General features: G+C 43.2%; 2 protein-coding genes across 4 annotated transcripts in view; both read left to right on the top strand.

Moving 5' to 3' along the window:
- Window positions 1-3,383: 3,383 nt before the first annotated feature.
- On the top strand, window positions 3,384-8,409 carry LOC106566099 (S-adenosylmethionine-dependent nucleotide dehydratase RSAD2). The gene is made up of 6 exons (XM_014133954.3): window positions 3,384-3,964; window positions 4,120-4,281; window positions 5,234-5,463; window positions 5,708-5,857; window positions 7,646-7,678; window positions 8,117-8,409. The coding sequence occupies exons 1-6, from the start codon at window positions 3,643-3,645 to the stop codon at window positions 8,279-8,281; spliced, it is 1,062 nt and encodes a 353-aa protein (XP_013989429.1). The 5' UTR covers window positions 3,384-3,642; the 3' UTR covers window positions 8,282-8,409.
- Window positions 8,410-18,310: 9,901 nt separating this feature from the next.
- LOC106566164 (putative E3 ubiquitin-protein ligase RNF144A-A) overlaps window positions 18,311-27,225 on the top strand; it is a 69,791-nt gene continuing 60,876 nt past the window's right edge. The window contains exon 1 of one of the 3 annotated variants that reach the window (XM_014134191.3): window positions 18,311-18,428. The gene's annotated coding sequence lies outside the window, so the exon portion shown is untranslated. Of the gene's footprint in view, window positions 18,429-18,498; window positions 19,082-20,936; window positions 21,062-27,225 lie in introns of those variants that run through there. The other 2 variants (XM_014134135.3, XM_014134063.3) reach the window with 2 other exon arrangements.

The raw sequence follows: 27,225 nt of genomic DNA on the forward strand, positions 1-27,225 counted from the left end.
TTGTGCCACAGTGCCAGTACCTGGGAGAATGGAGAGTATAGGGAAGTAGTGGGTTATAGTGAGCCTCAAAGACCAGTGACTATGCCTGGTGACTACTTGTGGTGTTTGGTGGTTATTGACCGCTATGTTTACCAACTTCAGGTTTCAGTTCGTTCCAGTTAAATAGCAGAAAACAAATAATTCACCCGACATTCATTCCGGCTTTAGACTATGGTGATATGGTCTATAAGAATGCAGCTGCCACGGTATTGAAGCCTTTGCAATACGCTTAAATCCGGGTGATAGGTTTAGTACACATCACCACATTCTATATCAGAATGTAGGCTGGCCCTCTCTTAAGTCTCGTATATCAAGGCGCTGCTCTCGTTTTGTTACTAAAGCCCTCTTGTGCAAACTTCTGCCGTACCTTACTTCTTTGTTAAATTACACCAGACCTGATCACAGGGATGGCCAACACCAGATAACCCTTCAGTCTCCACTCAGTTAAGTAGATCTGTATATAGGTTTTCTTTTCACCTTACTTGTTGAATGATCTCCAGAGCTCTCGAAGGTTGGATAGCTACGTGCCACTAGGACAGTTCAGACAGCTGATTGATGACTTTTACTGAGGAATGTGTTTGTTTTTCATGATGTGTTTTGTAAGTTATTTCCTTAAAATGCTTGTGTCATATTGAATGTTTTTATTGCATTAGAATTGTGAATATGATTGTGTGCAGGGCTCCCTTCCAAGAGGCCTTGGTCTCAATAGGATTCCCTGATTAAATACATTTTAATAAAATAGTGACATAATATGAGCCAGTGTAAGGACAAATTCTTACATACAGGGAGCACTTCAAAATGTTTTAATAAATGATCCATTAATGTCATTGAACAACGTGAACAATGCACATGAGATGAAGTTATGCACAGAATCCCTACCATACAGAAACAATTACATATCTTTCAGAAAGAATAACATATCCCAACTCATCAAACTTTCTCCAACACAAAAACTATTTGATGCTCTCCTTACCTGTCTACAATGACAGGTGCTTTTTGGCCTCCTAAATAGAATTGCTAGGACAATAGTGAAGTAGTGATGATGTTAATCTGTAGCATCTAATCCCTCTAATACAGTAAAAGGAAAGATCCAGCACTGCCTTGGACTCTGGGAGGATGTCACCACACTGCAGATGAGAAGTAAAGGAGATAGAGATACAGAGATTCAGTTTCAGGAAGCCCAGTTTGAATATCATGTTATTCCTCTGTCTACCACTGGAGTGTGACATTGCTGGGCTTTTGTTCATGCTACTCTGTTCATGTTATTCCTCTGTCACACAGTATCTAGGCCTATACTATATATATTTATTGTTTATTATATAATGACAACTACTGAAATACATGGCACCATATGCCAACTGATTTGAAACATGAACGTTTCACTGTTCAAACCTGTTGTAGAACTTTGTAGGCATCCTCAAAACTGTGGAACATATCAGAGTTGATGATGTTGAGAGTTGAAGGATGACACTCCTGCTTTTCAGCAGGTTAGCCTGTCCTCTCCCAGCACAAATAGAAGCATACATATACTGCTTTCAAGACAACTGGGAACTCTGAAATAACCGAGGTCGAATTATGAAGTTGGTGATCAGGTCGGAATGTTGGAGCTCTAGAAAGATGTCAGAGTTTCCGACTTGGTATTCAGATGACCGTCAAAAACATTTTTTCCCAGTCGGAGCTCATATTTTTTTTGATGAGTTCCCAGTTGTCTTGAACACACTGAAGTCGGAAGTCGGAGATTTATGGGTTCCAAGTTGTTTTGAACACGGCAATAGACTGGGTCATTATGAAACAGCTTGCCCAATAATCCTTCAGTCACTGAGGACTTAGATGCGTAGGGTACCAGGGGGTAACTAGCCCCATGAGGTAACTGCCCTCCCCCCTGTAATTCACATTAAGACCATAAGATGTCACCAAATTATTTTCCCAACACTTTCCTTGGCTGCCACTGCTCTTGCTCAACAAAAAATGTCCTCTTTGTCATCACAACTTTTGGAAATATAAAAATAAAATAAAGTTGTTGATATATTCCAGTTATATTCCCCCCCAAATTAGCACTAGTTTGTTAGCATTAGTTAGCATAAGCTGCTAGGAGTGCTAGCTAGCAACCTTACTACCAGATTGATCGTCTGAGGTAAAATACGTAAAAAAAGATAACATAACTTAATGCAGTTAGAAATGTTTCCACTAGTGACTGATAGCTTTACAGCTGATGTTACACTTTTGTGAAACCCTATGCTATAATATTCAGGTAACTGGCACCACTGGGGGCCAATTATCCCATGGGGGGGCAGTTACCCCAGTTCTTAAAAAAAAAAAAAAACGTCCCTTTTCTAAAAACAGCATTTCATGAAAGAACTAAAAAAGTGTAGCCATGATTTGCCTTTATAGTGTATTAGCCTAAGCAATACCTTCATCCAGATACCATTTTTTTCAAACCTTGCTTTTTTGTGTCAGAAATTAAACAATGTTTAAGAAAATATTTTGGAAATTATAATTTGATGACAGTATCTTTCACATTAGGCTGAAATGCTGACATTTCACAACCGTACATTTGGTAACCCTTATGATAGTTTATTTATAAGTCCTCCATAAGCCTTTGCTCTTTGAATTGTGTTATCGCTGTGGACATGGAGCGAGTAGCATCTTTCATCAGAAGCGACATTTCTGAACATTTGTGGTACCTCGTTGCAATGCTTGGCTTGTAGTGCGAAATAGATTAGTTCGATACGAAATCTGACCCAAACTGCAAACGCATAAAAAGACCAAACACTAACCAAACCGGGACATTATGCGTCTTGCAATCACTAATCAAACGCCGAGCAAAGTGCATTTCAGCTGAATCACAACTCACTCGCACGGCTAATGATTTTGGAAACTGAGGGGGAAACGAAACTTGAAGTGCTGGACAATTAAACCGAAACTTTAGCCAATGTGAAACTTGATGCAATGTCGTACGCAGATAATGTTACGTTCTCGTCATATCGGAAACTGGGACCTACAAATTATGCCGCGTTCAGACCTAGTCGGAACTAGGAAACTCGTAAATCTCCAACTTGCTAACTAGTTGTACTTATACACATGCAACGTTCAACGAATTAGCAAGTCGAACATTTCAGAGTTTACTAGATCCGACTAGCATTTGAACGTGGCATTAAAATTAACGATTTATGTTGAGCTTCCTATTGTTTGATTCGGATACTTCCCAAATGGAAATCTTGGGACCCGACTTTCCGCCAATGTTAGGTCGGACATCACCGGGTTTCCGACAGGACATTAACGCGGCATAAGTACGACATGTTGCGCCTGCAGCTGTCACGTTCTGTTCGATGCCGTCACATACATTAAGCAAATACAAAGGATCAACTCATTTGCATGGAACTTTAGGATATGACAGCCTTTTCTCATGTAGGCATGTAGGACTGCATATGAATAAGGTTATGATCGTATATTCAACATTGTAACTTTCGTTTTCCTTATTTCCAAATAGAAACTGTTTTGACCAAACGTCCTGAGACGCGTCATTTAGGCTATTGCGGTAAAAAGGATTCAAGCTAATCCTACATCAGAAGTTTCAACAGGACAGATAGGTGAAGACTAGCAATGTCGTACTCTACTCAAGTCGTGTTTGCGAAGATGTCCCTGCAGCTTTGCATAAGTAACATCCAGCACATCTTTGCAACTTTCCTGGCATGGATAGGTGTGCGCGGTCCGCAGGTGCGGTTGACGTCTACAGGAAAAGTCAATCCAATCAAGGCGTTGCAAAAGAATATATCTAAACCAGCGACAACTCCAAGCAGTGTCAATTATCATTTTACTCGACAGTGCAATTATAAGTGCGGTTTTTGTTTCCACACGGCAAAAACGTCTTTTGTCCTGCCCATTGAGGAAGCAAAGAGAGGTTTACAGCTTTTGAAGCAATCAGGTAAATTTGCCAAAATTAGCCTATGTATTTATGATATTGCAAAATCCCTATATATATTCACATGACATGTTATTACATTATTATTACAGCCTATTTCTATATAATACTTTTTTTATTCAGTGTTTAGAATTCTGAATTTCATATTTCTTTTGCAGGACTGGAAAAGATTAACTTCTCTGGTGGAGAGCCTTTCTTACAGGACAGAGGTGATTTCTTGGGTAAATTAGTCCAGTACTGCAAACAAGACCTCCATCTCCCAAGTGTCAGTATTGTCAGCAATGGCAGCCTGATCAGAGAGAAGTGGTTCCAGAAATATGGTAAGATGGTTTTCATTTGAAATAAAATAATAGTACCAACATTACGCTACTGCTCGTAAGTTTGTAAGTCGCTCTGGATAAGAGCGTCTGCTAAATGACGTAAATGTAAATGTTATTATATCGAACAGCTGCCATAAATAAACACGCAGTCTTGAGTCACAGAGTTTCTAAACTCAGAGGCGCAACACCGCAAGACTTCCGGGAACGCTTGCGAAACAGACCAAACAGACCAGGCCGGGTTTTATCTCATTGACTTATCTCATAAGTCAATGAGATTAATTAACAATTCTAAAGGCACAACCTAGATTCGAGCCAATGTGTTCTTAAGTAGTTGAACATGTTATTACTCCAGCCTTGTGAAAGTTTCAAACTGAAACGTTTTCATTTTCTTCAAAAACAACTTTATATCGAAGGATTGCCAAAACGCACATGCGCAGTTTGGCGCGTGACGATCGTTAGACCCGATGACGTGTTTCACTAAGAGCCTTGCTGCTAGCCAACATTGCCATGACGTCACCTACAAGTGTGATCGTGGATTTCTATTTGAGAAGCAGTTTTAGCCAATCTTCAGACTTCACTGTCTTTGCTTGAATCTTCATTATTCTCATGCGAAGTCTGGTAAATAAGTTATTTTTATTCACACTAGATGTCAGCACTGGGCTAGTTTTGATATGAGGTCACAAACTCAGAGAAACATTTCACTCTTTGACATTTTTCCCAGTTGAGTTATAAAATGTAGGACACATTTTCAAATGCATGATTTGATCATCACAGTGTCATTAAAAACTACTTGTTGATTTTTATCTCAATAAATCTTAACTATCACATGTTCTAGGCTATGTCATAAATTGTATGTCTGGATGTTAATACATTTTGAATACATGGGTGTTTCAAAATACAATTCTTTGAGATTATGTCAATTTTAAAATCAGAACTCTCCTTGTCCTCACAGGCCAATACCTGGACATTCTGGCCATTTCCTGTGACAGCTTTGATGAGGACACCAACCAGACTATAGGCAGAGCCCAGGGCAGGAAGAGCCACCTTGACAACCTCTTCAAAGTCCGGGAGTGGTGCCGGGACTACAAAGTGGCATTCAAAATCAACTCTGTGATCAACACATTTAATGTGAATGAAGACATGAGAGAAAACATTTCTGAACTCAACCCTGTACGCTGGAAGGTAAGGGTGTTCCAATGCATTTACATTACTCACCAGTAATGCTGTATCTGTGTTGTGAATAGTGGTTTCTTCCCCTACCATAGATGTAAGAAATTAGTTGTATGGCCTTGACTTTGTGCGGGGGTGTGTGTGTGTGTGTGTGTGTGTGTGTGTGTGTGTGTGTGTGTGTGTGTGTGTGTGTGTGTGTGTGTGTGTGTGTGTGTGTGTGTGTGTGTGTGTGTGTGTGTGTGTTTACTGTGTGTAGGTGTTCCAGTGTCTACTGATCGATGGGGAGAATGCTGGGGAGAACAGTCTGAGGGAGGCAGAGAGGTTTGTCATCAGCGATCAGCAGTTTCAGGACTTCCTGGATAGACACAGCACCATCAGCTGCCTGGTACCTGAATCCAATCAAAAGGTATGGGACTGGACAAAAGACAACACACAAAAAAATGTGTCAGTTATTGATATTATGATGATTCAACAACTACTACTCCTTGTAGTTTCAGAATGCTATTAATGTGTGGAGTAGGCCTAATGTAATCGATTAACTCAATTAATCACATACAGAGCATTCGGAAAGTATTCAGACCCCTTCCCTTTTTCCACATTTTGTTAGGTTACAGCCTCATTCTAAAATTGATTCAATATTTTTTTCCCCTCACCTACACACAATAACCCATAATGACAAAACGAAAAAAGGTTTTTAGAAAATAAATACCTTATTTACATAAGTATTCCGACCCTTTGCTATGAGACTCGAAATTTAGTTCAGGTGCATCCTGTGTCCATTGATCATCCTTGAGATGTTTCTTCAACTTGATTGGAGTCCATCTGTTGTACATTTAATTGATTGAACATGATTTGGAAAGGTACACACCTGTCTATATAATGTCCCACGGTTGACAGTGCATGTCAGAGCAAAAACCAAGCCATGAGGTCAAAGGAACTGTCCTAGAGCTCAGAGACTGGATTGTGTGGAGGTATAGATCTGGGGAAGGGTACCAAAAAATGTCTGCAGCATTTAAGGTCCCTAAAAATTCAGTGGCCTCCATCATTCTTGAATGGAAGAAGTTGGAACCACCAAGACTCTTCCTAGAGCTGGCCGCCCGGCCAAACTGAGCAATTGGGGTAGAAGGGCCTTGGTCAGAGAGGTGACCAAGAACTCAATGGTCTCTCTGACAGAGCTCCAGAGTTCCTCTGTAGAGATGGGAGAACCTTCCAGAAGGACAATCATCTCTGCAGCACTCCACCAATCAGGCCTTTATGGTAGAGTGGCCGGACAGAAGATACTCCTCAGTAAAAGGTACATGACAGCCTACTTGGAGTTTGCCAAAAGGCACCTAAAGACTCTCAGACCATGAGAAACAAGATTCTCTGGTCTGATTAAACCAAGATTGAACTCTTTGGCCGGAATGCCAAGTGTCACGTCTGGAGGAAACCTGGCACCATCCCAACGATGAAGCATGGTGGTGGCAGCATCATGCTGTGGGGATATTTTTAGCGTCAAGGACTGGGGGACTAGTCAGGGTTGAGGGAAAGATGAACGGAGTAAAGTACAGAGAGATGAAAACATGCTCCAGAGCGCTCAGGACCTCAGACTGGGGTGAAGGGTCATCTTCCAACAGGACAACGACCCTAAGCACACAGCCAAGACAATGCAGGAGTGGCTTCGAGACAAGTCTCTGAGCCATGACTTAAACCCAATCAAACATCTCTGGAGAGACCTGAAAATAGCTGTGACCCTCCCCATCCAACCTGACAGAGCTTGAAAGGATCTGCTGAGAGGAATGGGAGAAACTCCCCAAATACAGGTGTGCCAAGCTTGTAGCGTAAGACACAAGAAGACTCGAGGCAATAATCGCTGCCAAAGATGCTTCAACAAAGTCCTGAGTAAAGGGTCTGAACACTTATATAAATGTGTTATTTTATTTTATAAATTTGCAAAATAATCCAAAAACCTTTTTTTGCTTCGTCCTTACGGGGTATTGTGTGTAGATTGATGAGGATTGATTTAATCCATTTTAGAATAAGGCTGTAACGTAACAAAATGTGGAAAAAGTCAAGGGGTCTGAATACTTTCCGAATGCACTGTATATCAGACCTATCAGACGCAATATTGTCCACAACAAAAAAAATGATAGTCTGTGATAATATTGTACATAATACAGAATTAACATGTTTCCTTGTTGTCTTATCTTGTCAGATGAGAGATTCCTACCTCATCCTGGATGAATATGTAAGTCCTTTTCATTAATCTGTTATTTTACGTGATACTCTACAAGTCTTAGCAAGCCCTTTAAAGTAGACAGTCCTCATCCATCAGTCCTCATCCATCAGAACTATTGAACAGCCATCTAAATGCTCTCATCGATTGAGATCTAAAGACATGCACCTTCCCATATTAAGTCCCAGAGTAGTCTATGGCTTCAATCTTTAATCAGTGGATTTACAGGCTTTGAGATGGGTGAAAGGAGATGTGGATTTGCAGATATTTATCTTAGTATTAGACATGAGGTTTCATAGTAGTGAATTACTTTGATAATGAACCACCGTGTTAAGATTCTCTTTTCTGACCCGTTGGTAACACTTCATAATAAGTTTCATTAATAAGCCTTTAAATATGCTTATACATTCTTTATAAATGATTATACATTTTCTAAACGCTTTTTTTTAGATGCGTTTCCTGGATTGCAGAGAGGGGAGGAAGGATCCATCCAAGTCCATCCTTGATGTTGGCGTGGAGGAGGCCATTCAGTTCAGTGGCTTTGACGAGAAGATGTTCCTAAAGAGAGGAGGGAAATATGTGTGGAGCAAAGCTGACATGCGGCTAGAGTGGTGATCCACACATTGTAATCAATTCCAGTTTTTGTTTGTACTTGTGTGTGTTTTTTTATTTGTATAGACAGTTGTATTTAATGGATAACATAAATAAAACAAATAAAATAATAACAGTAGGCTACACCAACATTAGTTTCTATTCATACAAAGTGTTGGGTAAATTGCCACAGTAGATTTGCTGTGCTAAGCCAGAAAATACTTGTATTCAATTGTATGGAATGCTTGTCAAATAGATAAATTGTCCTTAGTTCAAAAAGGGACTACGTTGTTCTGATGATAATGCCAACCAGAGGGTGAACATATCTTTGTTTGCAAGCAGGACTAAGGTAACCCCAACATCGTTTAGGGAGCGGTAATAAGGTGACCAATAATGGTTGCAGTTGAGATCAGCTGTGTGGGCGAATTCAGAACATATTGATAGCTGGTGATAATCTAGTGACGTCGATGGTTGCAATCGACCCCTTGTTATTTGATTATATTCCAATACATTTTTTAGGCTATCCATTAGCCAATCCATTCTCACATAATGAAAGATGTGAAAACCGATAACAGTTTCCCTGGCTGAGCGAATGAGATCATTTGGGCCATCGGTTGATTGACAGCTAATTGAACAGCTTGTTGAACAGCTGATTTCCCCATCCCCACTCCTGCAACTCGCGCCAACTCTGTCTCGTTAATCATGTGATAATTATTTGGTCATTATCATTCAAGAATCTGGCACTTTGCCGCAACCATGTGTTAAAGTTCAAATCTTCCTCCCACTGCTAAATGGCATATTATTAGGCCTATATCGTCATCATACTGAATCATACAGTACATATGATCATTATATTACACAAGCCTATTATTATTCTTTATTAAATTGACAGTCCCACTCCTTTTGTAATAGTTTTTGCTTTCATTGAAGAGATAGAACAGTGTTGGAAAGACGGGGAAGATAGCGGGAGGCGGAGACAAAGGGCAGAGGGCCAGATTCGAACCCATGCCGACTCTGGCATGTGTCTGGACAACACAATCTCACACGCAAATATGTCCGAAAAGTAATTTCATCAGATTTCATGCGTTTTTATGTGGCTTAATTCTTGTGAAAATACACACATTTTTGTGTGACTTAATTCATAGGAAAATACATTTTTGGCAGGCAAACTTCGGGAACAATCTTTTGAAAGCATTGTGTTTTTCAACATTGTGTTGGGTGTAATTACATTGATATATCTAGTGAACAATGGATAAGCAACAATGGGTGTGATGGATAGAAGTAGTCACTACAGGTGTGATCAAGCCTTACATCAAAGTTGCCTGAAGCTGAATGGAAAGTGCAATGCCCTAACCAGTTATTCAGAAGAAAATCCTCTGTGACTGTCTAATTCACATATGTTAGCTTACCAATTTGGACCCAAAACAAACACATTCTACACATTTACAAATGACCTGTTTAAAGTGTTATTACAACCATGGTGTTATTTTGTTACTGAAGCTATCAGCAGAGCCTTGTCTGGTAGCGAAACAGTTCATTCAGCCTCATTTACTGCCTTTAACCCTTGTGTGGTGTTCGTGTCTGTGGGACCCATTTTCAATGTTTACTAAAAGAAAAGTGATACAATGAATTATTTTTTCAACCTGAGACTCATTGGCTCATTTTCTTTGAAGAACGTAAAATACACATTTTCATTGAGTGCACACTGTGCACCCTCCAAAACAATTTGTATTACATATGTGGTGTTCTGGTCCACTGAACCCGAGGGTAATGAAAGTGTGGAAAAGTGTGTGTGTGTGTAGGTGAAAACAAGTAAAATTGAAACATAAAGGTTTGCTGTATGCCTTCATTCTGTCTTCCTCCTCCCTGGGCCTGTCATTTCAACATAGTACCTGCCTGTCTCCCGCTTTTCTCACACTCTTTACCCTTTGTAGTGTGTGAAACTACACAATGTCTTACGGGAACCTGCACAATGTTATTACAATACATTATTTCGATACATTGTAAAAAATGCTGTGTTTTCCCACACTACCCCAGCCAGGTGCAAATTGGGGGGGACACAACAAATAAATAGCTTTGCATGTGTGGCTCCTTACCACAATCAATCAGTATGGCAAAAATAATCTCTGCTCAGAGGGCCTTAGACATTTTTTTGCAGAGAGAGCTAGTGTGGAAGGAACGTCTTCTATGTCAATTCTGAGTCTGACAGTGAGTTGGAAAAGGAGGATGAGATTGACCCTCAGCCAGCCCCAGGACCATCCCATCAGCAGCCAGCCCCAGGAAACTGCCAGAGAACTTTTCCATGCAACAATGTCTCTGGAAAACTTCCACATTATTTCCAGGATTATCCGCTTCGATAACCGAGACACCAGACCAGCTCGGCGGCAGAGAGACAAGCTAGCTGCAATCAGGTAAGTGTGGGACAAGTGGATGGACCGCCTTCCCCTGTTTTTTACAACCCTGGGTGCAACGTTACTGTTGATGAGCAGCTTAGGCCATTTAGGGGCCGCTGCCCCTTCAGGCAGTACATACCGCAAAATATGGAATGAAGATCTGGGCTTCCTGTGATGCTGCTTCATCATATGCGAGGAACTTGCAAGTGTATACAGGGAAGCCAGATGGAGGAGCCCCTGAGAAGAACCAAGGGATGCGGGTTGTCCTGGGCGTGACACATGGACTCTGTGGCCACAACATCACATGCGATAACTTTTTTACTTCGCACAAGCTGGGACAGGAGCTCCTCAAAAGGAAGCTGACGATGGTAGGAACAGTACGAAAAAACAAGCCAGAGCTCCCACCTCAGCTGTTGAATTCCATATTCTTCTAAATTTGTGTTCACGGCCGACACGTCCCTAGTGTCCTATGTGCCAAAGAAAGGCAAAACTGTGGTACTCATGAATACGCTGCATAGAGATGGGATAATCTGTGGCCAGGAACATCAAAAACCAGAAATCTAAATGGATTACAATGCCACAAAAGGAGGGGGTGGACAATTTAGACAAGCTAGTGACTTGCTACAGCTGCAAAAGAAGAACCCTACGCTGGCCACTTGTGATATTCTTCAACATCTTGGACATCTCGTCGAACAACGCGTTTGTCATTTGGATGGCATTGAACCCAGATTGGAAAAGAGGTAAGCTTGTTAGGAGACTGCTTTTCCTCGAGGAGCTGGGCAAAGCGTTGGTAAGACCTCAAATCCAGAGGAGGCAACATATCCATAGGACCCCAGCTTCAGCAGCCATGGTGAGGAGGATTTAGGAGGAGGATGCCGGTGCCCCATCCGCCTGACCCACAGAACCAACAACTCCAATACTGGAAGTAAGTGTGAGGGATTTTGTTGCATGTGTGTGTGTCTGACTCTCCTACCTTGGCCCGCTGTAACTATATATGTGAGTGAGTGAGTGAGTGAGTGAGTGAGTGAGTGAGTGAGTGAGTGAGTGAGTGAGTGAGTGAGTGAGTGAGTGAGTGAGTGAGTGAGTGAGTGAGTGAGTGAGTGAGTGAGTGAGTGAGTGAGTGAGTGAGTGAGATGTTAGTAAAATTTCTGATTGCAGCCGGTAGAAACAAGAAGAAGCGCTGCCATGTGTGTGGACCCAAGAAGGACAGGAAGACACAATACACATGCATCACATGCAAGAAATACATTTGCAACACACACACAGTAAAACTCTGTCCCTCATGTGGTGTGTAGACCGGCCTTGATTTGTGTTCAATGCGGCTCATTTATAATTTCCATAAAATACTGTATTTAAATTTGTCCTTACAATTTGTTCAGTTCAAAGCAATAAACATCAATAGTGATGAAAACCTTGTGTAACGTTCGTCGTTAAAGGTAGACCAAGGCGCAGCGTGAGTTGTGTTCATCATACTTTATTTTAAATGTGAACCAGAAAAAAAAACAATACAACGAAGGAAAAGCTAGGCGTGCAAACACATGCAACACAAAGACAAGATCCCACAACTGACTGTGGGATCTTGTCACAGAAGATCCCACCACCAAGAGACCAAGCAGCGTGGTCTGGAGCAATGGACCTGGGAAGACACCCAGGAGGTAATGGCATCCTGGTCTATTGAGGAGATGAGGAGGAGTATATCCAGGGCATTGGAGGAATTAGGGGCAGGAGAAAAGCGCCTCCCATGGTAACAGGTGGAGGCAGCGAGAGCACGGCAACGAGGGAAGCACGAGAGGCAGCCCCCCAAAAATTGGGGGCACTCGGGGAGATTGGCAGAGTCAGGTTGGAGACCTGAGCCAACTCTTTGTGCTTACTGTGGGGAGCGAGTGACTGAGCAAGCACCATGTTATGCGGTGATGCACACTGTGTCGCCAGTGTGCATAAACAGCCCGGTGCGCTCTGTGCCTGCCCCACGTACTAGGCCTCCAGTGAGTCTATCCAGCCTGGTACGCCCTGTGCCTGCTCCTCGCATTTGCCCTGAGGTGCGTGTCACCAGTCTGTTGCCACCTGTGCCAGCCCCACGCATCAGGTCTCTAGTGCGCCTGCCCAGTCCAGTGTGTCCTGTTCCTGCTCCGCGCACTCGCCCTGAGGTGCGTGTTACCAGTCTGGCGCCACCTGTGCCAGCAACACGCATCAGGCCTCCAGTGTGCCTTCCCAGTCCAGAGCTTCCGGTGACAGTTCCCAGTCCAGAGCTTCCGGCGACGTCCCCCAGTCCAGAGCCTCCAGCGACGTTCCCCAGTCCGGTGAGACCTGTTCCGGCTCCACGTAAGAAGCCTCCAGTGATGATCCATGGTCCGAAGCCTCCAGTGATGATCCATGGCACGAAGCCTCCAGTGATGATCCATGGCCCGGAGCCTGTAGTGATGATCCATGGCACGAAGCCTCCAGTGATAATCCATGTCCCGGAGCCTCCAGTGATAATCCATGGCAAGAAGCCTGTAGGGATGATCCATGGCACGAAGCCTCCAGTGATAATCCATGGCCCGGAGCCTCCAGTGATGATCCACGGCACAAAGCCTCCAGTGGTGATCCATGGCGCGGATCCTGCAGTGATGATCCATGGCATGGAGCCTGCAGCGACGGTCCCCAGTCCGGAACCTCCTGAGACGGCCTACAGTCCGGAACCTCCTGAGACGGCCCACAGTCCGGAACCTCCTGAGACGGCCCACAGTCCGGAACCTCCTGAGACGGTCCACAGTCTGGAACCTCCAGCGACATTCCCCAGTCAGGAGTCTTCAGCGACGGTCTGCAGTCCAGAGTTTTTAGCAACGGTCTGCAGTCCAGAGTCTTCAGAGACGGTCTGCAGTCCAGAGCCTCCAGCGGCGGTCTGCAGTCCAGAACTTCCAGCGGCGGTCTGCAGCCCAGAGCCTCCAGCGGCGGCCTGCAGCCCAGAGACTTCAGCGGCGGCCTGCAGCCCAGAGACACCAGCGGTGGCCTGCAGCCCAGAGCCTCCAGCGGCAGCCTGCAGTACAGAGCCTCCGGCGATGATCTAAGGTCCGGTTCCTCCGACGACGATTCACGGTCCGGTGGCACAAAAGCGGAGGGATCAGTGGGCAGACGCCCCGAACCGGAGCTGCCACCATGGGTAGATGCCCACCCGGACCCTCCCCTATAGGGTCAGGTTTGCGGCCGGGAGTCCGCACCTTTGGGGGGGGTACTGTCACGCCCTGACCTGAGAGAGACGTTTTATTTCTCTATTTTGTTAGGTCAGGGTGTGGGGTGGGCATTCTATGTGTTGTATTTCTTTGTTTTGGCTGAGTATGGTTTCCAATCAGAGGCAGCTGTCTATCGTTGTCTCTGATTGGGAATCATACTTAGGCAGCCCTTTTTCCCTCATTCTGTGTGGGATCTTGTTTTTGTACAGCTCAGTAAAGCCTGCAGAACGTGACGTTCGGTTTCCTTGTTTTGTTGTTTTGATTTTGTGTTCTGAGTTATAATAAATAATAAGATGAGCACTTACCACGCTGCACCTTGGTCTCCTCCTTACGACGATCATCACACCATGTTTCATTTATATTTGTTCAAGATAAACATGGTATGTTCCACCCATGTCTTGATTATAAAGAAAAAAATGAATAGTGCTTTTATTGATAAATGTGATGTAGCAGAGGTAAATGGTAAATATTAACCATGTACACTGTCTATATTGCTTGTAATTGATATACGTCAACATCTAAGTATTAAGAATTTTTACGTAAATTGTTATGGCTGTATTGTTTTAAAAACCCAATAATGTTGTGGGTCCATCAGACCTGTGAACATTGGGTGAATAACAAAAACATGAACACCATACAAGGGTAAAAAAAACATAGCTGATATGGCTGACTTGCTTAAACAAATGTGGTTTCTACTGACAATTGAGATGTACAAACCATGGCATAAGGGGACGACAAGCATATAAGAGGCAATCTGTAATTTCGATTAAGACATTAATGAGCGAGCTAGGATGGACGTAGTCAATATAACTATTTGTTCAGCACTTTTTAAATGAACAGCAACAGAATTCAGAACATGGGCCGTTCTTACAGTATTCTCCCTGTACACCAAGTCAGAACCATAGGATAAATAAAGGGGGCATATAAGCAGACAATTTAAAGCTCTTACAATATTTGATGATAACATTTCTCTAAAACAGGCTATAGGCTACATGTGCACCACCAAGTCAGAACAATAGGCTAAGTTATGAGGGTGAAAGGGACCAAATTATTAGGGTGAGGCACATGGGCTACTAACAACTTATTACACAACATACACTTAGTATTACTTTCTTAGCTACAGAATACATATCTCCCTGGCATATTACATCCTTTCTACAGCAGCATACAAGAAATTTTTGGACTCACCTTGTTGTGCTGTGCTCATTTGAACAGGAAGGTAGCGCGGCGATCCTTCTTGTGGTCAAATTTTGTCATCAAAGTCTGGTATTCTCTGGATTTATAGTATTTTCAAGACAACTGGGAACTCAGAAAAAAAATAAGGTTGAATCATGACGTCAGGGATCTTCAGGTCGGAGGTCTAGAAATAGGCCTGATTTCCCAACTTGGAATTCTGAGTTGGATGACTGTTCGAAACGTTATTTTCCCAGTCGGAGCTCATTTTTTCCCGAAATCCCCGTTTTTCTGAATTCGCTGAAGTCTGAGATTTCCCAGTTCAGAGTTTACAGTTGTTTTGAACGGTGCAGAAATCATGCTGGATTGACAGCATGGCCAATGTATTCAACCTTTTCTGGCCCACGGTGTTGCATGTGAATGTTTACGCTTTTAAGCTTGGAAAAGAGACCCTTAAACTCAGACTTGGACCACACACCCTCTCCACTGAATAGCAGGCTAACGATTGCTTTGCAATGATTGCAGTTGGACACTGATTCCCTCCAAACCCCTCATTGTTGAATTTGAGATTTCAAACTTGTTGTGTAAAGTTTATGTCCAATGGCCGCTGATCCGATTTATCTTCATATGACAAGGATTGAAAATGATTTGCCAGTAGATTGTCGACTTGATTCATGATGATGACTGCTTGTCTAGCTTGCTAGCTTAAGATTTTGAAAGTATGATCAGTCCAATCAAAGCTACTGTAGATATAACGTGATTTGACGTCTTTTTATCTGTGGTCAATGACCTTGAGCCTTCTTGGATGGGCAACTCTAATGTAACTCTATGGCAGCACCCAAGGGGGCTTGATCGTTCTAGCTCTCCCTGTCGATTTTGAGGCGACGTAGTGTCCCCATGAGTGAGAGAACACTGAGCCAATTATGGCGCAACTATAGAAGATTACCAAACCCTATGCTCTGTATTTTCCACTTGCTGCCCCCACCACCACAGAAAGTACTGAGGTAGGCTGAAACACCTGCATTTTGGAGCTGTCTTACTCAAAAAAGCAAAAAAAGAGACCATGTTGATATGCAGCTTTATTAGCTTAATGATAATTTGTTTCTTCATTGTTTGCAAACTGGTATGTGACACATATTAATGCCTGGGGTGTATTCATTCTGCCGATTCTGTTTAAAACCTTTCTTAAACGGGAGCAAACGGAACGAAATGGGGATAAACAATTTATCCAATAGAAACTCTTGTTTGCAACTGTTGGACTAATGATTACACCCTAGATCAGCTAGATGCAGGCAAGATTGTGCAAGGCGGTATTGAATGTGTTAATGTCTGTCACCTTGATTACTCAAATTTCTACCGACCTGTGCACCTACGTTGTAAACTTTCATTCATAAGCTAGGTTGTAGTAACCTCATGATGGGTATAGGGAAGATTTGAGTATCATGTAGTAGCTTGAACCTATCGATGTTACATTGAGCTGGGTGAATGGAATATGAATGATATCTAAGTTGCTGTAATAGAAATAAGGCCACGCTCATGAAATGAATTATCGTCCTCCCTCATCTTAAACAGCACCGACCCCAGTCTGAGGTCCTGAGCAGGTTTTTATCAAGGAACTGTCTGTATTTTTTTCCGTTCATCTTTCCCTCAATCCTGACTAGTTTCCCAGTCCCTGCCGCTGAAAAACATCCCCACAGCATGATGCTGCCACCACCATGCTTCACCGTAGTGATGGTGCCAGGTTTCCTCCAGACGTGAAGCTTGGCATTCAGGCCAAAGAGTTCAATCTTGGTTTCATCAGACCAGAGAATGTTGTTTAGGTGCCTTTTGGCAAACTCCAAGCAGGCAGTCATGTGCCTTTTACGGGGGAGTGGCTTCCGTCTGGCCATTCTACCATAAAGGCCTGATTGGTTGAGTGCTGCAGAGATGGTTGTCTTTCTGGAAGTTTCTCCCATATCCACAGAGAAACTCTGGAACTCTGTTAGAGTGACCATCTGGTTCTTGGTCACCTCCCTGACCAAGGCCCTTTTCCCTGGATTGCTCAGTTTGGCCAGCTCTAGGAAGAGTCTTGGTGGTTCCAAACTTCTTCCATTTAAGAATGATGGAGGCCACTGTGTTCTTGGTGACCGTCAATACTGCAGACATTTTTTTGGTACCGTTACCCAGATCTGTGCTTCGACACAATCCTGTCTCGGATCTCTACGGACAATTCCTTCAACCTAGAGGCTTGGTTTTTGCTCTGACATGCTCTGTCAACTAAAATGGATTACACAACATCCCCACAGCATAATGCTGCCACCACCATGTTAGTAATCAATTTTAGAATAAGACTGTAACGTAACAAAATGTGGAAAATGTCAAGGGGTCTGAATACTTTCCGAATGCACTGTATATGCGTGTGTGTGGGTGTGTGCATGAGTGAGTACATGTGTGCTAAGGTGCAGAGTCAGTGCAGGTGGTCAGTACAGTTAAAATGTTTAGCAGTCTGAGATTGTAGATTCTATTGTAGATAGAAACGGTCTCTGAGCCTGTTGGTAGCTGTAAATGTGCAGTAAATATGTAATGGGCTAACTCTAATTCCCACTCCAAAAAGGATTGTTCCCTGGAGTCCTATGAAGAGGGGTTCCCTTGGAGCTGACATCATTTCTAGGTTTCCTACAGTATATTGTCATCATCTCGATCTTTGTTTCATTAGATCTGGAGATCGTCAATAGGCCAATAGTCAGTCCCCTGATAAAAACATCTTATATAAAGCAGACATATATGCCTACATATGTTGCTACTGAAGCTGAATATGCATCAAGTAAAGCCAACATAGCTTTCATTTTCTTCTTTGTTTTCTAACACATAAGCCATTCTTGGTAGTATTATTCTGATCCGTTTATTTGCCTGTGGGGCAAAGCTGTCAATCTTAGTGCTTTTCTACAGTAAACAAGCATTTTCCATTTATTGATATTGGGCCGTAATGTTGATAAACAAATGTACAATTGTGAAATGCATCTCCTTAACTACAAAGGAATTGAACACAGTTAATGCCTGGATACATTTGTATAGACATGTAATAGGCCTATTGCCTTGGTTAAAGCTTTCTGTTTGTAATGGCATTAATATGAAATGTAATTTAGCTTTTGTCCTTGCTGAACTTGCATAATATAAATAGTTCATTTCCGACCAGGCCATTGATAAGTGCACATTTGATAGCGAATGTTCACTCAAAGTACCCCGTACAGTAGGAGGCGGTAATACACATTATGGGTGTAAACTCCCAATAAACCTTAAAGAAGAAGAACGCGGCGCATAACGCAACAAAAACGTTCGCTGACAAATGGCGTCCTTCCAGTGCGTCGCGCCGAGCAGCTGATTTTCCCCGTGTAGTTGCTAGGCATTTTCAAGGTAGGCACATCACCTTGGGATATTTACAATGTTATGCAGGTTTGTGCTCGGTTTGTTTCTTGTGAATCACCGGTTTCGAGGCGGGTGAAAGGGACGTTGCTCAGATGCGAGGGAGTCCTCAGACATTATTTTCATGATTTCCTCATGCAGCTACTGTAACTGTCATTCGATACTGCTGTCAGTTGTGGTTTTGATTCGCCTGCTTTCGTTATCCACGTAGTCTTATTTATTTATATTGCATTGAATATCCTCTTCGTTTATTTCCAGGTGATACATGGTCGCATGTTTTAGCCTCTCCGTTTTGGACGGATACGTTTAGAAGTCACCACCAAAAACAATACTCTGTAACAACGGGTGTAATCATTAGACCAAACAGTTGCAAAACGGACTGAAACATGAGTTTTTAGTTGACAAATTCAGGTAGGTCCCTCCCCGTTTCGTTCAGTTGCTTCCTTTTAAGAAACGTTTTGCAACATAATAGGCGTAATGAATATACACCTATAACGATACTCTGTCTGTCACAATGCCGCTCGAGTAACAGCAATCAGCCACCTACATTTAATCCAGTAGATAACCTTCTGAAGTTCTGCTTTCATCGCTCCTGGCTGGGGTTATTTCATAACCAAGAACACGGCGCTCTCACAAAAAGCCAGGTAATTTGGTTTATTTGCAATATGTGCACCACCGAGTCGTTCACATGACAGTTCTGTCTGAGAACCTTAACAGTTTAACAGTAACTGCGTTTCCCATACAGTCGAGGCTACACTGTTGCTATAACGTTGTTGTATCTTGTTATAAGCTGAGAAGGACAATTTACAAAGGATTTGCTTTGCGAAACACAGGCTGATATTGTCAGCTGCCCTCCAGTCAGGGCGTGCAAGATGTCACAATTTCAGATGAACTGAACCCCACCGTTTACATTGTACAGGTAGGCTGCTGTGACACTTTTTGGTGCAGGAAAATAGTGTTGCAGCCTACTTTAGGCTTTTTGTTACAATATTAGGCCTACTGAAAATTACATGAGGCATTATAGGAGGGTGCCAACATGATTGGCTGTAGTTCTGGAATTACCTGTTGTCAGTAGCAAGCTGTTTTGTATTTTGTAATTTTCATGTCTTGTTGATACTCTGAGCTCTCCAACTTGTTTTGCCAAGACTATGTTCATCAACTCAGGAGTACAACAGTGTTGATTTCATGAACTGCTGCTCTTTCTGTTGCTGACACTGCAACCACATTAGCATTATTCAAGAACAGTGGCTCTTCAGCAACCATGGGACTGATGCAGTGTCAGATAGGCTGCTAGTGTTAATGTTGGATATATGATGCACAGCAAGGTGACACCCTAAAACATTATTGAGAGTTGATTATTCCCCTAGGCTACTGTTCTAGTGAGTGTCATCAACCAGAATAAGGGAAATGTAAGCGCTATGTAGTGATACTATACAAATGAATATCAAAGATTCCAGGTAATGTGAATCCATGACATTAATCAAGGAAAACATATTGCAACAAAACAAAAGATGACACACCATATAATACATGAGTACATCTCAATATTAATTTAAACCTGTTTGGACTGGTTGACTGCTCTCTCTGAGCTCTTAAATGTCATATGGTACCTTGCCATGGCGTTTCCATTTGAAGCAGCTAGCCCCCCCCGGGGGGTAAAGTTTAGGCCTAGACATGAACAAAGAGCATGTCTGCACAGTCACCGTCAAAGCTGAGGACCCATGCAGTGATGCATACATACCCATTCTCTGTCGCACCACCACTTCCTCATCTTGCCCATACTGTACAATTTGATTCTGTTTCGCTGAACTACATGTGAGCTGTAATAGCGTGCTGGGAAGATCTCACACTTGGAAAGGTGAATAGAGCCTGGCAGGCAGTCAGACAGGCATGCAAGGGGATGGAGTTTCCATCCTTAAGGGATGATGCAGGCATTATTCCCATCAGGGAACAAAACACATCCAACTCTAGCTATATTTGGCCAAAAGATTGTTCTGTGAAAATGGGTTGCATTGAAATTAATTCACTGAGTGACAAGCCACACTCAGGGGAAATGGACCTGGATTTGCATGAGGGGAAGAATGTTTTTCAATGGATGTGATATGCTGGTAATGAGAGGCAGGCTGAGAACACAGTGTACCTGCCAGTCTCTTGGGAACACAATCAACATTATACTCCCCAATCCCTCAGAACTGTGAGTCCTGCTCAAACATCCACCTGTACCATCAGAAAGCCCCAGTGAATAATACTGACTGCAGCCTTGAGTATTCCTTTTAATTTAAACAGGCATTGAATGTACCTGGGTGTAGGAGTGTGTATTGTGGTGGCGTCAAACAACACAAGCCCCCTTTTCAGTAATAAATACTTGGGCATTTCACAATCTGCCTCTAAGCATTTTATGGTTGTTGGGCGTGGCTTGGCGTGTAACATGAACTGCTGTGGTTTTTAATACTGCTATTAAATGAAATGTTGCTTGGTTTTGAGAAAGGAACCTCCTAATGGTATTTTATTGAATGAAGGGATTCTTGGCTGCTGTACATTTAGGCTACCTGTACCATCAGAAAGCCCCAGTGCGTCGCGCCGAGCAGCTGATTTTCCCCGTGTAGTTGCTAGGCATTTTCAAGGTAGGCACATCACCTTGGTTTTTAATACTGCTATTGAATGAAATGTTGCTTGGTTTTGAGAAAGGAACCTCCTAATGGTATTTTATTGAATGAAGGGATTCTTGGCTGCTGTACATTTAGGCTACACAATCATAATGTGTTGATCATTGTCACTAAATAAACATTAGGGCCAACTTTGCCATCTCCTCTGGTAGGGTAGTTCTATAAAGATATTCCATATTAACATGACTGGGCAATTCCAGCATGTTGAAATTGTGGGTAAGCTTACGCCATGCACTGCCCTACCCCAAGTCGTTTTTAAGGTTGCCACATTCGAACACAATGTAATCGCACAAGTATGGATGTGGGAGTAACTTAAAAACACTGCTCACGCCTTGACAACGTTAAGCCTTGCTCACTTTGGCAGTTTGAAGTGAATCAATATCTATATATATATATATATATATATATATATATATATATAGATATAGATATAGATATAGATATAGATATATCTGATTCGAATCTGTTCTTTTTCCTACAGTCTAAACAGCCAAAAAGCACAGAATCAGATATTTCAAGCAACATTTTACCATCGTAGATGGTTTGAAATTGGATACAAATTAGATTCCTGGCCATGTGACTTGTCTGAGCGGTCAAATCTGATTTATTTGCCCTCAAGTGGTTTTAGACTGTTATTTGGCATATCATGTTTCTTGTTACTCTGACAGTTTTGACAAGAACATGTGTAGCTAACTAGCTTTTTTTATTATTATTATTTTACAAATGAGTGAATGTGCTATAAAGCCAAACAGCTAGCTAGCTAGTTGATTGTTGTGGCTAGCCAAAAAGGAATTGTGGTTTTGAATGTTCAAAGCAACTGGTAAACGTCCATAGCTGGCATTGTCTCCTTAGCTTGCTACATAACTTCTGAGTGAAAGGAAGCATGAGCACCACCACCAATCAGCCTACACCACTGTACGCACACCTATCGTTACTATGACAAATAGCATAGCCAGGTCAGCAAAATGACTGCTGTCTGAACGACTTCTTCACTTCTAACTTGCTGTTTGGACAGTCAGTATTCCAAAACTGATTTGACCATTAAGGTCTGCAGTGTGAACAAGGCTTTAGAATGCGATGAATCTGTTTACTGCCATTGAACTTGTTAAACATGACAAGTTACTCATGTAAGTAGCTCAGGCTGCTTGTGACTGCCCGGCCATGCCAGAAATGTAACACCCATTCAGTTTAAACAGAAGCACTTAGCCCGTTAATGAATGCCTACTCATTACCTTTTAAATCCAGTTAGGCTGGCTTCTCAGGGACGCGTGTGTCACTCTCAAAGTCTGCGTTTTGCTGCATTGGAAATGTGGAGAAAAGTTATTGTCACTCCTGGCTAGGTGTTATATAATAATTTGCCGTTATATGACTCTGTGGTGGGGTTAAAATTGTTCATTCAAGTTGTATGAGGTTAGGTTACCTAATCATTTTCAGTGTCATTCGCATTCAGCAGACTGCCGGGCCCAAGTGGTGGGGAACGTGGTGCGAGTCGGGAAACAAATGATTGAGTGTTTGAATGGTTCCTGAAATGTTTATTGCTCCGAGGGGTGCTTTGCCTAATGGCCAGCATCCAGCCCAACAATCATAACAGTATTTGGAGGCATCCCTAATGGTATTGTACTGTAATTACTTTTTTCGACAGAGCTCGCTCTTCGCTCACAGTGCTCACTCTGCATTTGAGTGCATGGCTTCCTCAGCTGTAGCTTGCTCGTCAGACAGGTTAGCCTTTGTGAAGTCAAGCAAGACTCTCATGCAGTCAATGCACCATGATCCATAAAAGATTAGCATCTCTAGGTTTGTGTTTTGAATAGAGAACATATTGTGCAGTGCCATGAACACCCTCCAGGCCTAACTCTATAGCACATCGACAGTATGTTTAATCCCTGATAAAATTGTGCACTGCAAAGGTATATACATTAATCTCTGTCAATAAGCCTCGGGCTGGCCTGACAAAAACTCCACTGCAGCAGTATAGTGTAAAGTAATAGTACCTCTTTTAAAATGGATACACGCTTTACACGTATGCTCAGTAGAACTATAAACTCAGACCTTTAGAACATGATAGCCATATAGGCTTTGATTCTTGTGATTTGAGGCAAAAGGTCATAGGCCTGCAGCTCTGTAGGCTGGGTAATGATAGACCCATTAAGGGGTTCAGCAAACCAGTAGTGAGCAGCATACTATACACTTATGTAATTTCACTGAAGAAAATGGTGAAAATACTTTAAGTGCATGCATTAGTCATTAACTGGCCTTAAAGCCCATACTCGCTTCCTATTAAGCCAGTCCCCATGGTGTTTTGTCTCTCCTTTTTGACATGTTAAGTCACATCCCTTACTCGTTTGAGTGTTCCTTACCTTAAGTGGGTTCTATCTAGTTTAGGACCTCACTTTTCAGTGCATCAAACAAAACGGGACGTGAGTGTTTTCCTAGGTACACTACATGACCAAACGTATGTGGACACCTTCTCGTCAAACATCTCATTCCAAAATCATAGGCATTAATATGGAGTTGGTCCCCCTCCCCCCTTTATGCTGTTTTTTTTTCCCCAAGATGGCGTAGTAGTTCAGACATCTTTGTCTTGTCGTGTCCCGTGTATAGATCTTTTTTCTTCGTGTATATATTTTTAACCTCAATTTCAACATACTCTCCTGCAACCCGCCTCACCCAATGTGGTATGGATCTGCTATTTTCTATACTTTAGAACCGGAACCCCCAACAGAAGCTAGCCAGCTAACTAGCTAGTAGTCAGTTAGCCACTGCTAGCGGTCATCAGCTAACCTTAGCCTGTCAACTGCCAGTCTTCCCAGCGCGATTCAACCCAGAGCATACCAGACTACTTTTTCTTCACCACATCTCCACATCTCTGGATTCCTACCGCAAGCTCTGAACCTATTCACCTGAATCATCGCAGTTAGCTAGCTACTATCCGAGTGGCTACTCCTGGCTAACGTCTCTGTTCCGAAGCAAGCACCAGTTAGCCTGGAACTAGCCTTGTGCTAGGCCCATCTCCCGGCTAGCTGAAGAGGTCCATCAACCACTCCTTTGGCTACAATACCTATTTTGCAAATTGTCCTGGATCCCTTTTACTGCCGACATGGAGCCCCGCCGATCCATCATGACTGGTCTACGACGTAATCTGTCCGAGGGGGTTTCAACAGGCTCCTCCGTCGCGACGTCCCCTGAAGGCCCATCTGCTAGCCGTGGCCCGCTAGTTGTCTAGAGCGTAGCGGACTGTTAGCTGAATAGGTCCATCAGCCAATTTCTTGGGCTACAATACCTATTTTTGCCAATTGGCCTGGACCCTTTTACTGCCTACACGGAGCCCTGCCGATCCATCACGACTGGTCTACCAAAGTAACCGTCCGAGGGGGGCTACAACAGACTCTTCCGTCGCGACGTCCCCCTAAGGCCCTTCTGCTAGCTAGCTGTCTGAAACGCTGTGTCTCCAGCTCGCCTAGCACCTCACTGGTCCCTATGATCACTCGGCTATGCATGCCTCTCCCTAATGTCAATATGCCTTGTCCGTTTTGGTTAGCGATTGTCTTATTTCACCGTAGAGACTCCAGCCCTGCTCAATATGCCTTAGCTAGCCCTTTTGTTCCACCTCCCACACATGCAGTGACCTCACCGGGTTTAAATGGTGTCTCTAGAGACAAAACCTCTCATCGTCACTCCGTACCTAGGTTTACCTCCACTGCACACAATGCAAATAGTCCGGGTAGCCATTTGATTACAGTGAGGGGAAAAAAGTATTTGATCCCCTGCTGATTTTGTAGGTTTGCCCACTGACAAAGAAATGATCAGTCCTAGACTTGGCACTCCGGTACCGCTTGCCCTGCGGTAGTAGAGAATAGTCTATGACTGGGGTGGCTGGGGTCTTTGACAATTTTTAGGGCCTTCCTCTGACACCGCCTGGTGTAGAGGTCCTGGATGGCAGGCAGCTTAGACCAGTGATGTACTGGGCTGTACGCACTACCCTCTGTAGTGCCTTGCGGTCAGAGGCCGAGCAATTGCCGTACCAGGCAGTGATGCAACCAGTCAGGATGCTCTCTGTTGCAGCTGTAGAACCTTTTTGAGGATCTCAGGGCCCATGCCAAATCTTTTTAGTTTCCTGAGGGGGAATAGGCTTTGTCATGCCCACTTCACGACTGTCTTGGTGTGTTTGGATCATGATAGTTTGTTGTTGATGTGGACACTAAGGAACTTGAAGCTCTCAACCTGCTCCATTACAGTCCTGTCAATGAGAATGAGGGCGTGCTCGGTCCTCCTTTTCCTGTAGTCCACAATCATCTCCTTAGTCTTGGTTACGTTGAGGGATAGGTTGTTATTCTGGCACCACACGGCCAGGTCTCTGACCTCCTCCCTATAGGCTGTCTCGTTGTTGTCGGTGATCAGGCCTACCACTGTTGTGTCGTCTGCAAACTTAATGATGGTGTTGGAGTCGTGCCTGGCCATGCAGTCGTGGGTGAACAGGGAGTACAGGAGGGGACTGAGCACGCACCCCTGGGGAGCTCCAGTTTTGAGGATCAGCGTGGCAGATGTGAGTTGCTACCTACCCTCACCACCTGGGTGCGGCCCGTCAGGGTGTCCAGGAACCAGTTGCAGAGGGAGGTGTTTAGTCCCAGGATCCTAAGCTTAGTGATGAGCTTTGAGGGTACTATGGTATTGAACGCTGAGCTGTAGTCAATGAATAGCATTCTCACATAAGTGTTCCTTTTGTCCAGGTGGGAAAGGGCAGTGTGGAGTGCAATAGAGATTGCATCATCTGTGGATCTATTTGGGCGGTATGACAATTGGAGTGGGTCTAGGGTTTCTGGGATAATGGTGTTGACGTGAGCCATTACCAACCTTTCAAAGCACTTCATGGCTACGGACGTGAGTGCTACGGGTCTGTAGTCATTTAGGCAGGTTGCCTTTGTGTTCTTGGGCACAGGGACTATGGTGGTCTGCATGAAACATGTTGGTATTACAGACTCAATCAGGGACATGTAACCTTAATATGCATGAAACCAAGGCTTTTAACATTAGAATCCTTCTCCATAAGTTTGTTTTATTCACTGCTTTAGCACACTCTGCCAACCTGGATGTCCTAGCCTTGTCTGAATCCTGGCTTAGGAAGGCCACCAAAAATCCTGAACTTTCCATCCCTAACTATAACATTTTCCAACAAGATAGAACTGCCAAAGGGGGTGGAGTTAGCCTGCAGTGTTCTGTCATACTATCTAGGTCTGTGCCCAAACAATTCAAGCTTCTACTTCTAAAAATCCACCTTTCCAGAAACAAGTCTCTCACCGTTGCCACTTGTTATAGACCACCGTCAGCCCCCAGCTGTGCCTTGGACACCATATGTGAATCGATTTCCCCCCCATCTATCTTCAGAGCTCATACTGTTAGGTGACCTAAACTGGGACATGCTTAATTAACCTCTTGAGGACCCCTTCAAGATAAAATCCCGTTAACGGGATTGGTTGGACAACAACCAATCCCAATTTTGCGTGGCGCCAAAAAAAAAAAAAAAATCTTAAAATTAAAGTATTATACGGCATTTTAACCTGTTGGGGGTAGGGGGCAGTATTTACACGGCCGGATAAAAAACGTACCGATTTAATCTGGTTATTACTACTGCCCAGAAACTAGAATATGCATATAATTATTGGCTTTGGATAGAAAACACCCTAACGTTTCTAAAACTGTTTGAATGGTGTCTGTGAGTATAACAGAACTCATATGGCAGGCAAAAACCTGAAGATTCTGTACAGGAAGTGGCCTGTCTGACCATTCCTTGAGCTTCTTGACTCTGTTTATTGAAGACTGAGGATCTTTGCTGTAACGTGACACTTCCTACGGCTCCCATAGGCTCTCAGAACCCGGGAAAAAGCTGAATGATGTAATTCCAGCCACTGGCTGAAACACATTAGCGCTTTTGGCAAGTGCTCTATCAGAGGACAATGGGCTGAGGCGCGTGCACGAGTCGACCCACAGTTTTATTTTCTTTCCGTCTTTGAACGTAAACACGCTTTCCCGGTCGGAATATTATCGCTTTTTTACGAGAAAAATTGCATAAAAATTGATTTTAAACAGCGGTTGACATGCTTCGAAGTACGGTAATGGAATATTTA

Source organism: Salmo salar, chromosome 01 (assembly GCF_965601325.2).
Source record: "Salmo salar chromosome 01, fSalSal1, whole genome shotgun sequence".
Classification (NCBI taxonomy): domain Eukaryota; kingdom Metazoa; phylum Chordata; class Actinopteri; order Salmoniformes; family Salmonidae; genus Salmo; species Salmo salar.